The 13,207-nt window shown below is 47.6% G+C and overlaps 1 protein-coding gene across 2 annotated transcripts in view; it reads left to right on the top strand.

Moving 5' to 3' along the window:
• LOC130404410 (DNA helicase MCM8-like) overlaps positions 1-13,207 on the top strand; it is a 66,098-nt gene that overhangs the window by 41,842 nt on the left and 11,049 nt on the right. For both annotated transcript variants that reach the window (XM_056609117.1, XM_056609118.1), the window contains exons 2-13: positions 6,244-6,489; positions 6,649-6,714; positions 6,963-7,045; positions 7,352-7,501; positions 7,784-7,881; positions 8,018-8,216; positions 8,615-8,700; positions 9,070-9,215; positions 9,829-9,903; positions 10,266-10,380; positions 10,947-10,977; positions 11,108-11,245. In XM_056609117.1, the coding sequence (XP_056465092.1) occupies positions 6,282-6,489; positions 6,649-6,714; positions 6,963-7,045; positions 7,352-7,501; positions 7,784-7,881; positions 8,018-8,216; positions 8,615-8,700; positions 9,070-9,215; positions 9,829-9,903; positions 10,266-10,380; positions 10,947-10,977; positions 11,108-11,245 (1,395 nt within the window). In that variant the 5' untranslated portion in view covers positions 6,244-6,281. The remainder of the gene's footprint in view (positions 1-6,243; positions 6,490-6,648; positions 6,715-6,962; positions 7,046-7,351; positions 7,502-7,783; positions 7,882-8,017; positions 8,217-8,614; positions 8,701-9,069; positions 9,216-9,828; positions 9,904-10,265; positions 10,381-10,946; positions 10,978-11,107; positions 11,246-13,207) is intronic.

The following is a 13,207-nucleotide window of genomic DNA, read 5'->3' as shown; positions in this document are numbered from 1 at the left end:
ACGGCAGGATTTTCATGCCCTGCGTCTGCAGGGGTGCGAGGGCTGCCGCCACAACCCTGGTGAAAACCCTCGGGGAGAGGGAAAGCCCGAAGGGAAGTACCCTGAATTGGTAATGCCTGCCCCGATAGGCACACCTCAGGAACCGCCTGTGGTGTGCCGCAACCAGCACATGAAAATAGGCGTCCTTTAGGTCTATAGTCGTGAACCACTCCCCCCTGGCAACTACCCTCAGGGTGTCCGCCGAGGTGAGCATGTGAAATGGTACAATTTTTAAAAACGTGTTCAGGCCCCTTAGGTCTAGAATGGGCCTGAATCCGCCGTCTTTCTTGGTGACCAGAAAGTACGCCGAGTAGAACCCCCCGGGTTGTAACTGAGGGTCCACTGGCTCGATCTCACCCTTTGCCAGGAGGGCGGATAGCTCCTGGGCCAGAGCTGCGGCCTTCGTCGGGTCGCGGATGACTGTCATCCTGACCCGGCCGAAGGCCTGGGGCCGGCGTCGGAACTGTAATTCGTACCCCCGGGTTAAGGTGGAAACCACCCAGGGGTCTATAGTACAGGCAGCCCAATAGCTGATCTGCTGCTGGGAAAAACAGCCGACGACCGGCTCCGCGGCCCAAGGCTGCCCGGGCGATGGGCGGGCGGGGGGGCGCGAAAGCTATCAGCGGGCTGCTGGGCGGACCGCCGAGACCTGCGTAGGCCCTCATCTCTTGCTGGGTAAGAGCGTGGTGGCTGGTAGCGGCCCCGGGGGGCAGCCTGGGGGGCTCTTGGCCTGCCAGGAGCGGAGACACTCCTGTGAAGAAGGTTGGTTTGCCTAGCTTGGGCAGCTCGCTCCAGCGTCTCCAGGGCAGCTGACCCAAACAGCTCCCCCGGTACCACTGGCACGGCTCTAAGGGCCTTCCTGCACGCCTCCGTCAGGGGCGACTGAGCCAACCAAACCTGGCGGCGAGTCTGGACCAGGGTGGACATAACATGCCCCAATTCCCTGGACATGTGGGCAAAGGCCTGTAGGGACGCGTCGCTCAGGTCCTGTGTAGACTGTGTAGCGAGGTCGAGAGCGCCAGCATTAGGTGGGAGAGGGAGTTGCCAATCCGCCCCATACGTGCTGCTGCGTCATAGGCCTTCGAAAGCAGGTCGTCTGTGACCCTGCACTGGGGCCGAGGACACCTGGCTTCCGGCCGCAAGGCCTGATCGGGGGTTAGAATGAGGGAGGCAATGGCGGGCTCAACGGGTGGCATGCAACCCAAACCATACTGCGCTGGATCCCGCATGGCAGCCAAGGCCCGAGCACTGGAAGAAGGACGGGGGAGAGCCTTGGCGTCCTTCCAGCAGAGGTGTAGCTCCTTTAAATACTCCTCCGAAGGAGGGACAGAGAAAGGGGCTGTGGCAGGGCTGCGCCTGAAAAAGGCGCTAGGCTGGGCCAAGTCTGCCTGAGGAGAATCGAGCCCCAGGCGAGCCAGGGCCGTACGGATGACGGCCCGATGGGGTTACCCTCTGTGCTGTGCCCAGAGCTCTGAGCAGAGGAGCGGGAGGCCTCCCCAAAAGCGTTTGAGGCTTCCTCCCCCGTGACACCCTCACTGAAGAGGTTGGCTGATGCCGCCAGCGACAGGACATCGTCCGTCCCCGGCACATGCCCCAAGGAAGGGTCAGGCCGGATGTCAGCCACCGCGCCACCTGCCCCAGGTTGCAGGGTCAGGAGGAGTTCCTGTATCCTCTCCATATCGGACGACAAGCGATCCACCTTGGATGCTAGCTCGTCCCTAGCCCTTTTCCTGGCGGGGGGCCTGCTCTACCCCGACGCCAAGAATGGCCGGGCTGAGCAGGAGGAAGTGGCGCCATTGATGGTAGGTCGACAGCTGCCGGATGTTCCACCGCTGCGAGCCTAGCCAGCCTGAGTGCCAAGGGCATGGAGCCGCAGTTCATACAGGCCCTCTCGGTAAGGCCCTCCCTCAAATGCTCGAAGCCGAGGCAAGAGGGGCAGCGATCATGGCCATCGTTAGGCTCAAGGAGGGCCACACAGGCGCCACACACATGAGCCATCAGCAGAACACTGGGAGAGGGAGCACTGCCTTCACCAGAGAGCTACTAATTCAAGAAAAGCCAAGAAAGTGTTACCGGGAGAGGACGCGAGAGCTCAGTCTTCACCAGCAAGTGACTGAAAAAATAATTACACACTCAAATATACAGCAGTGTTCTCGGGAGAGGACGCGAGAGCGCTGCCTTCACCGGTAAGTGACTGAAAAGAAACAAACAAGTGTTACAGGGAGAGGGCGCGAGAGCGCTGCCTTCACCGGTGAGTGACTGAAAAATAAACCCCAACAGTGTTACAGGGAGAGGGCGCGAGAGCGCTGCCTTCACCGGTAAGTGACTGACTGGAAAAACTTTTACCAAATAAATTTGGTAACCCAGAACACAGCCGAGCTGTTTCTATAAGGGAGCTATCAGTAGCGAAATTAATCCCAGTAGGGAAAAAATAATCCCAGCAGTGTTGCCGGGAGAGGACGCGAGAGCGCTGCCTTCACCGGTAAGTGACTGAAACTAAACAAAAACTTGGAAGCTTCTACTCAAGGGAAGCCTTTCAGCGCTGTACAGACCAACAGCCCCTGGAGGACGAGTTCACCCGTTGCTCCGACCCTTGGTCGCGAGGCTGCACACAGTCTGGAGCGCGATCCTTTTCAAAAAGCGAATACGCTATCCGCAAGCGGTACTACAACATGCGTCTTTGCGAGAAGATGAAAGGAACAGATCCTCTGTCGACACCGGGCTATATAGCCAATCCGGTGTCACGAGGGTCACATGTGACCTTGTTGGTATAGGTACTCGAACTGCGCATGCGCGAGACGGATAAATCCAGTGCTTAATGCACCGCCTCTGGCGGTCAGTAAGGATGAAATAGAACTATATCTATAGCCAACATGGCAACGCACGCATGCGCGCACGCGCGCGCGTGCACACACGCACACACACTTTAAACACACTGGTAAAGCAATAGGAGCCTGCATTGGCTAAAGTTGTTGGGATGCATGTTATTTTATAACACGGAGAGGTAAAGTTGTGCATTACAATGCAAACACGACAATAATTGGCACCATTCTTGCGCACTCAGAAGAACATGAACTGAATAAATGCCAGGTATATAGCATATCGGAGACGGGCACACAATCAGTGCATTTGCAAATGAGAGCCTGCAGTATGACCGATCTTGTGACATTATTTAACCATCCATCTACAGCTAATACGATCAGACAGATACATCATTGATCACATAAGCCCACAACAAGCGCAACATCACCACGGCAGGTGCGCTCTCTCTCGCACATTCACACAATCACTCCAACTTCTCCAACTCCAAGGCAAGGCTGTTTCACTAAGACCACAAACAACCACAACTAACCAGCCTACATATCCACAACAATCAGTTCTATACAAATTTGCGTCTATCTTGGCGCACATGGCTAATTTGCATAGGCTACTTGCACAGGACTGTCGGCTCCGCTTGGCAAAAAAATAGAACGTATTTGTGAATAAATGCTTTGAATTCTGAATACTGGACTTGGTGAGCTTAAATAGGCTACATTTAAGTGACCTTAAGTGAGATGGCCTAAAACTGAATACAAATGAATTATTCTAGGACATAGGCTTTTCAGGACAATTCAGAGGTTCAACTGTTCGGGATTCATTTTGCTTATTCAGTGAAAGTGATCAGCTGTATATTCCACACACTGTTAAAAATACGGCACTAGAAGTAGGCTATAAGTCCTCCAAATAATTTAGCAGAATTGCATTAGGCCTACTGCCATAAGCATAAAAGGCAGCAGTCATTATGCGCTAAAATGGTCCCTGCCAGTGTTCTAAAATGGTCCCTTCCAGTGTTCTATAAATTATTGGAAGAGCCCCCCTGGATCGGCTGGGAAAGTCATAGTCACGCTGATTACAGGTGTTTTTAAAATGAGCATACGGCTCTCACAGGACAGCCACGTAACGGACACATCATCTTACATAATTTGATGTATTGCTGTATAGTTAAACTAGCAAACCATCGCAAGGAAATGTAACAAAGCTGTAGCTGAAAGATTCATCCACAAACATCAGAATGGAAAAACACTGGCACCATTTTAGCGCATAATGACTACTGCTGCCTATGCTTGTGGCAGTAATGCAGAAGAAAAGGATTGTACTCCTGGAGCTGAGTTACCAGACTGCCCCGAGCTCCCCGCGCCAGAGCTGCCGGCCGCCGCCAAAGCCGTCCGGCCGCAGTCCGGCAGCTCCGGCGGTGTACTCCGGGAGCTGAACTGGCGCCGAAGCTAGGTGGCAGCTCCAGCGGACTAGCAGCTCCGGCGGATGAGCAGCTCCGGCTGGGGTAGCTCGGCGGCAGTCTGGCAGCTCAGCTCCGGGAGTACAATCCCTTTCTATTCCATGTCTCCTCCCCCCGACTTCCCTTCGGTAGCAGCTCCGGCCGGGTGAGCTTGGCGCCAGTAAAAGGGTTTGCACTCCCGGAGCCTAGCTGCAGGGCTAGGGCCGAGTTCCCCCCGCCGGAGCTACTCGTCCGCTGGTCCACAAAATCGTAGCGATGCTCTGATTGGAGGGGAGTGGGGAAGTGGCTATGCACTATATGCGGCGCATAGGGGCGCCGCACCAGAGGGGGCGCCAAAGCGATGGAATATCGCGATGATCACTAACGGAGGAACGTCACTGATAAGGCGCCCCCCTGATCCTTCGCCTCCCTCCCCCCCTCCTCCCCACACGGCGCTCCAGTGGGCACCCCCTTGACCACGCCCTGGAGGGGAGCGCCAGTGTCTTTATTTGAACCGTATTGTCATCTCATGACACGTACCTCAATATGGAGAGGCAGAGAAGAAAGCCCTCGGGGTCACAACATAGAAAAAGAAAGATTGGGAAGGAGAAAGTGTGCGCAGGGTTGAAAGAAAGGTTTTCAAAGTGGTTGAAAGACAGTCGTTTTTATGTCAGTGTATCAAGAGGAGGCTTGTAAATATTCAGGTTAGCTAAATCTACTATTAGTAAAACAACAGGTTACTGTTGTCTTGCAACTGTGTACTGATCAGAATGGAGCCTACAATATAACGGATCATAACAAGACAAGGAACTTGTTTGTGGTTATTTTGTTTTACTTCAATCTCTATGCAAGTCTTTGTTTTATGTCAATAGAACCAGTAAAAACTGAGTTTTAAAGTTGATACTTTATAACTATAAGATTATTATCGTATCTGAATCGAGACTGAATCGTTCTACACAGTATTGCGATACATTAAAGAATCGATTATTTTTCCCACCCCTATTGGTTACTGTACTCCAACAGTTCTAACAGAGTCTATTGTTTTGCATGTAAGCTTTTTGGTGAAGCTAGAGTTGCTGACACGCACCTTGTGGTAGGGGTATAATAACTGGCAGTGTCTTTCAAAGATACTGAAGCACCATGAAACAAGTGGTTATCTGATGTGGAAAGAATTGGCATCCCGCTTATGCCTAGGTAAAACTATTGATAGCGAATTGCAGAGAGCCTGTTGACTCGAGTGATTGACTGCATACTCTTCCTTGCAGAAAGAAACCTGCCACTGAGGGGGACAAAATTCACAGTTAGGAAATCCTAGAAATGGAAATTTTCTGGGTATCCTTGATCTCTTATAGCACGGTATGATGTTACACTGGCAGAGCATCTTAGAAAGGCTGCCTCTAAAAAAACACCGGATATCTGTCCTGGTGCACTCAAAATGAATTTTTTGATTCGATATCAGAGTGTGTTTTTAGGTCAAATTTGTGCCCAGATCAAAGGGGGGGGGGGCGCCTGCTATGTGTCTGCATACCCCCCAGAAAGTAGGCAGTTGCGCCCCTGGGAAGTGGGATGTCATTCAAATGTGCCCCCTACCTACGTAGGAGGGGGCGCCGAAACTGAATCGCTCGTTTGGTTGCTGGAGGCGGGCTGCTTCCAGAAATGCGTATCTCACTCAAAAAATCATGTACAGACTTATTTCAAAGTTTGTATGCGTGTGGGAGCATCATCTACCCACAGTAACACCCCAAATCCCAGGAAAAGTGCTGTTTTCATAAATGTCCCCTTTAACATATGTTCCATGGTCCATTTGCCATGGTCACAGCCAGATATAAATGATGGGTGTTTTCTGATTTTTGCCTAAATGCAGGGGGTTGCCTAAATACAGGGGGCAGGTCAATTTACAGACTGGCTCATCTTTCCCCACCCTCCCCTACATATCATCCTCATACTTTTAGGCCAGGTTATGTGAGGTGTCTCTGTCTCTGAGAGAACGATGAGTAGAGAGGGATCCCGGAGCGGCCCGTGGAGTGGTGAGGGAGGAGGAGGAGGAGGAGGAGGAGGAGGAGGATGGAGAGGTGGGACCGGAGGAGGGCGAGGAGGAGGATGGAGAGGAAGACAATGGGGAGGAAAGGGGGCCAGGAGAGGTGGAGAGGGAGGAGGACGAAGAGAGGTTGCTGGGTCTACCTTCAGCAGCCAGATGAGTAGGTTCCTTTCTGAAATGTCGGACATTAAAGAAAACGTGATATGAGATTGGAGTTTTTGTATTATTCTGTTATTGTATGTGTATTTGTTTGTATTATTATCTATTATACAGATATAGATAGATTGATTGAAATCAAATTGCCTCTTTCTCTCTGCAGAGTTCTATCAAACCACGTTAGACAGTTTGTGTCCTTATAAGGGATGGCCCCTCTACTTTACTGAAGGTACGCTTTATCATTTTAATACATTTTCAATCCTCGCAAATATTAGAATGACTGACTGACTGATTTTAGAATTAGACCAGTTTTCAGTTTAATGAAACTGACATTTTATGTTTCTGTTTAGGCATCTATTGTATCACTGTAAAATATTAGTTTTCTTAGAGATTGATTTGTTCAGTGTTTTGGTATTGGTTATTGCTTTCAGAATCTTCAAGTTCCTGAGATAATCAGTCTAAGGTGTGTGTGTGTAGGTTTCATTGAGAGTTCACCGTCTGTGGAGAAGATCAGAGTTTTTGAACAATACTTCACCTCCAAGATCGACCTTTACCACAAGGTCTGTTAGCCCCATCAATAATTTGGCAGCTATGGAATGGACTATATGCAACAACCTATCAGCAATGTTCATTATGAATCTAAATTATCAAAGAATATACAGAAGTTAATCTCGAAAAAAAGTTATTCAGCCTTTAGTCAATGTAAATAGTTGCTGTAACGGCGAACATATTTTAAATGGACTCTTGACACGTTGCTTTTTAGTGATAATGTTGTAACGTTGCGGTTATTGGACAGATATACAATGCTGTATCTGTACTTCCTTTTAATTCCAGTGTCGATAAGTGTGTGTTTTATGCGTACCCAGGATGACATTGAGCGGCAGGGCAGTGTTCTGGTGGACTATGCGGACCTCATGGAGAACGTTCTTGTGGACGACACGCTCCATGAACTGGCTACAGAGCTGAAGGAAAAGCCAGAGGCCGTCCTTAACTGTTTAGGACTGGCCATTCACCAGGTACACAGACAGACAGACAGACCGATACCCCTACAGCGCTATCATAGTATACTCCTCTGAACTGCCATCCTATTCAACACATATCAGATGCATTTGTGATTGGTTTGCTGGAGATCTAAAGGGTGTGGTCCAGAGGCTTATGCCAGATAAAACATGAGCTGCAGGTTGGTTTGGTCCCCAGGCGATGTTTTTTAGACTTTTGGAGGATATTTTTTCCATTGTAGAATATTATTTATTTTCTTGACAAAGAGGGAGATTCTGGATCGTTTTCTTTTTGTTTAGGTGTTGACCACCGACCTGGAGAAACAGGCTGCAGAACTGCAAGGGGAAGCGCTTAATACGGCTGCATCTATTATTAGCATACCTCACATAAACGCCAGGTAAAATATCAAACATTTGATGACTTTACTCTAATCCAGACTTCATTCAGTATTTATATCCAGTCCTAGAACCAGACATAGCATCCAGACTCACAGTCCAGTGTTAGATGGTCTTTAATGGTTCTATGCGCTCCAGGCTGTATAACTTTGAGCCACTGACCCCCCTGCGCACACTACGGGCCAATGTGTTCGGCCGCCTGGTGTGTGTGAGAGGCACGGTGGTCAGAGTGAGCAACATCAAGCCCATGTGCACCAGGATGGCCTTCCTGTGTCAGGGATGCTCGCACACCCACTCTGTCCCGCTGCCCCACGGAAGCTTCACCACACCGGTCAAGGTACATACAAACACGTACGCACGCAAACATGCTGCCACCACAGAGGCAAATCAACCGCTTTGCTTCAGCCACTCATTGGTGTATTGCCCGGTGTAGCAAAACGAAAGAACCCATCCCAACTGAGTGATTGCGAGACAATGTTAATTAGAAGTGAACTCAGTCTACGCTTTAAGCACATGCTTGTTTCTGTAAGTGAACAACTTCATGGCCCTCTACGATTTACGCATGTGCATGTTAAAGAAAATTTGCAACAGTGACCCCTGGTGTCACACTTTATGATGGGGGACAGTGTGAGGTGTAACACCGGTCTGTTTTTTTAATTTTTTTCTGTTTATTTGAATAAATATATAAACTAACATATACGTGTTTTGTGTGTATGTTTGTCTTCGCTCTAAAAGTGTCCCCAGCCTGAGTGTCGGAGCCGTTCCTTTACTGCCGATAGAAGGTCTCCTCTCACACACGCCGTGGACTGGCAGACCATCAAGTAGGTCTACAACCAATAACACTAAACTACTGCGCCCATCCTTCTTTACTCCTTTTCTCAGACTATTCTGGGTCTTAGGGACCAATGCAGACAACATTATATAGTGAGAACCCTGCAGCCGTGATCTGCAGAACGGGCTGGGATGTATCCTTGGGCACATAGCTCTGTCAATGTCCGTCCTCTCAAAGGGTTTTCTGCCACAGATTGGCTCCAATTATATCCTTTCATTATGGAAATGATCCCTACATAGAAACACAACTCTTTTATTACCCTTTGCTTGAAATTGTTTGTTGTGTCCAACCAATTTTCTCATGAGTTGAGTTAAGTTGTTGCAGACCGCTAAGTATGGGGTTTCCTTATGCTACATAGAGTGCAGGAGCTGATTTGTGGGGAGCAGAGGGAGGCTGGAAGAATTCCACGCACAGTGGAGTGCCAGCTGACCTCTGACCTGTGCGACAGCTGTGTCCCCGGTGACACGGTGACAGTCACAGGGATCGTTCGGGTGGCTAGTGATGGTATGCACTCGTATATGCAGACAGAAACATGCACATGGTTCCTCAAAGCTGCACTTGTTACCATCATGTTGGCATTGAAAAAGCTGAGCGAGCAGATTGCAAAGACTGAGAGGGCAGAAGCAAAGTCATTTTAAAACTAAGTTCTCCTCCCTTGCTACTCTGATCTAATTGTACGGGCTCGAATGATTCTACCATCTTGGTAGAAAAGCCCTGCCTGGTCAGAACTTAGTTGGGAGTGGTCAAAATACAAATCGTTTCGGTTGTCTAGATATCATAATATACATAATATAGATATAATTATAGCTCTTACATCGTATGCATATGATTTAAAATGCGCTCTAACTTCTGAATCATAGATGGATTGAGTGGTTGTTTGATTGATAAATCCATTGACGTATCCCTAATGGGCCGGGCGCCGTCCATACGGGTCATACCACATTCTTTCACTGTCATTCAGGCCCTCTTTATAGATTCTGGTCTTTTGATGTAGAATAGTGCAGTATTATAGGGCCCTATTTTGCCACCAGGTGGCTAACCAAACTCGCACATTCAAAAAATCCTCTCGGGAAAAGGTCTTTAACGCACCATAACCAGTGTTTGTGGGTGTGTGCAGGCACTTCAAAGGGAAAGAAGGACCAGTGCATGTTCCTGCTCTATATTGAAGCCAACTCAGTCAGCAACACCAAAGGTACGGTCTCCTCAACACCCACCCTGTACACGTCTGAAGACCGGATTACTGCTCAATCATTTTCCTTTGCTTCTCATTTCATGTTTGTTGCTTGCTTTCTGTCTGTGTTGCTGCATTTGCCTAATTTGGTCTATAAACCAGACAACTGATGTCTGTCTTTATGTCTGCAGCATTCAATACAGTGTTTTAAATTGTATATTAAATTGACCCTTCTCATTAAGTTCACTCTTATTCCATTGTTGAGTTCAAGTAATGGCATGTATAACATGTGTTGCATTAAAATATGTTTTTTCTGGATATCTCTGGTGATCCACAAACAGGTGGTTATGTTAAACCTTCTGTCTTACGCTCTCTTCTGCCAGGTCAGCGCTCTGACCTGGGCGCTCAGGACTCTGGAGGGGAAGAGTTCAGTCTGAAGGAGCTGTACGCCATCCAGGAGATCCAGTCCCAGACGGACCTCCTGAGACTCCTAGTGCAGTAAGACACTAGTAGCTGTACGCCAGCCAGAAGATCCAATCCCAGACAGACCTCCTGAGACTCCTAGTGCAGTAAGATACTAGTAGCTGTAGGCCATCCAGGAGATCCAGTCCCAGACGGACCTCCTGAGACTCCTAGTGCAGTAAGATACTAGTAGCTGTAGGCCATCCAGGAGATCCAGTCCCAGACGGACCTCCTGAGACTCCTAGAATATACCAGTAGTACGGCAGGGCAGAGGCTCAGGGGGGAAAGCAGGTAGTCTGGCAACCACATGTTTGCTGGTTTGACCCCGGCTCCTCCTAGGAGTTCGTCATGGCCTCCCTGAGTGAGACACCAAACACCAACTACTGTTCCCACTCGTGGTTGACAAAGAGACCTGATTGTGATTGTTTAAACCGATTTATCGCAGGTTAGAGCCGGCAACAATAGACCATGGTGAGATCCCATTCAGCTCCAAGATTTTTCATAATCTTATGGAAAACATTGCAACAAACAATCGCGTCCAAGTAGTAGTGTGAAATCACATTAACCCTTTTCTCCCCTGCGCCTCTTCTTTCCACCTCCAGATCCCTGTGTCCTGCCATCTACGGCCACCTGGTGAGTCCCCTCCTGCTCCAAAACACAGTGGGTTCAATCCCTCCATTAAACGAGGAAGTCCTTGTTTTGGATAGCTAGACTATAGGATGGATGTGCATTGATGAGACGTTGGGCCTAACCATTGGATTAGCTGGTGAAGGCGGGCCTGGCGCTGGCTCTGTTCGGAGGGCGTCAGAAGCGGACAGAGAGGAACTGCGTGCCTATCCGAGGAGATCCCCATGTCCTGGTGGTTGGAGACCCCGGCCTGGGCAAGAGCCAGATGCTCCAGGTAAACAAGGACCCCTCTGCTGCACCATGAAGGGAATGATATAACTCAAGCCCCCTGCAATTACCTCACTATGAATGATTGCAATGAAAGGTGACATATTATACCACCAGGTGTGAGTGTGATCAGACATTACAAGCTATTTTGAAAATCTGCCTCTCCTGACATCACAAGTGGGCGTGTCCACCTGGATGTGTGCTGGTGGATAGATCAGTCTACCAGCCTACCCAGTGGACTGTAGCAAACGTTGCTCATCTATCCGTCATACATCTTGGTTTGAGTTTCTCAACAGGGGCGTTCACACAACCTAGGCGCTGGGGGGGGGGGTTTAAACTTTCATGGTTTTCAAATCTTTTCGGTGCAAAAATAGGCTACCTGAAATAAATAGCCTATGCTCAGTGTAACAGTGGTCATACAGCGCGGTTCGGTCCTGCACATGCCCGGACTCCCGTTACATCAGCTATCATCATGATCTCTATAGTAACGCTGATAAACAGCTACGGTCAAGCCAGCCGACCCAGTTTTTTGCTGTACCTGTTTATACTAGCCATTACGGTAACTACTAGTTTCAAATTAAAAGGATTCGACGGGTACATACCAAAAGACAGTCAATAAAAGTAAATACTATCAAAGGAAATGTAAGGACGTTGTGATACGTATTTTCCAAATATAACCCCAACAAATTGACAAACGTAAGATTATGCCAATAGTTTTTTATACGAGATTTAAAAGGAAACGCCCTGTTCTCACACACTCATTCCACGGATTGAGTGGTTGAACAGGTTTAAGATTTAAAAGGAAACGCCTTGTTCTCACACACTCATTCCACTTCAGGGTTATAGTATACGACCCCATAGGGTCACCCAATAAATTTCAGGACATTCTGATGTGTAGTTTCAAATTAAAAGCCCACTAGAAATTGAAATATGAGACATATTAGACATGATTTTGGATTCAAATTAAAAGGAAATGCCCTGTTATCACAGACTCATTCCACTTCAGGGTCATAGTTCACGACCCCATATGGTAGCCCAGTAAGTTTCAACACATTCTGATACATAGTTTCAAATTAAAAGCCCACCAAAATTTAAATATGAGACATATTACACATCATTTTGGATTCAATTTAAAGGAAACGCCCTGTTATCAGGCTCATTCCACTTCAGGGTCATAGTTCACGACCCCATAGGGTCACCCAATAAGTTTCAGGACATTCTGATTTGTAGCTTCAAATTAAAAGCCCAACTAATTGAAAAATTTAAGCTTATGCCAATACCGTAGTTTTCGGAGATGTAAAAGGAAACACCCTGTTATCACAGACTTATTCCACATCAGGGTTATGGTTCACGACCCCATAGTGTGACCCAGTAAGTTTCAAGACATTCTGATGCATAGTTTCAAATTAAAAGCCGACCAAAAATTCAAATATGACACATTACATATGATTTTGGATTCAATTAAAAAGGAAACGCCCTGTTATCACAGACTTATTCCACTTCAGGAATGAGTCTCGACCCCATAGGGTTGCCCAAGAAGTTTCAAGATATTCTGATGTGTAGTTTCAAATGAAAAGCCCACCAAAAATTCAAATATGAGACATATTAGATATGATTTTGGATTAAATTTAAAAGGAAACGCCCTGTTATCACAGGCTCATTCCACTTCAGGGTCATAGTTCACCACGCCATAGGGTAACCTTGTAAGGTTCAAGACATTCTAATGTGTAGATTTTTTAAACCCTCTCCATGTAAAGATTTCTGACGTACAATATTTTCTATGTATTTAAAAAATAACACTACCATTTATAGGCTACAAATGTATCTGTCCACAATCTGAAGATAAAACTGAATAAAAACATCTTATAAAATCATTTTTGAAAATCTTTATTCAAACAATTCTGCATTACATAAAAAATAATATAAAAGAAAAAAGTTCATACTAAAATGCAGTCAGTCCACTTGTGAA

Source organism: Gadus chalcogrammus, chromosome 15, assembly GCF_026213295.1.
Source record: "Gadus chalcogrammus isolate NIFS_2021 chromosome 15, NIFS_Gcha_1.0, whole genome shotgun sequence".
Lineage (NCBI taxonomy): Eukaryota > Metazoa > Chordata > Actinopteri > Gadiformes > Gadidae > Gadus > Gadus chalcogrammus.
Note: the sequence above shows the minus strand (reverse complement) of the source record. Positions and strands in the feature narration are given on the sequence as shown.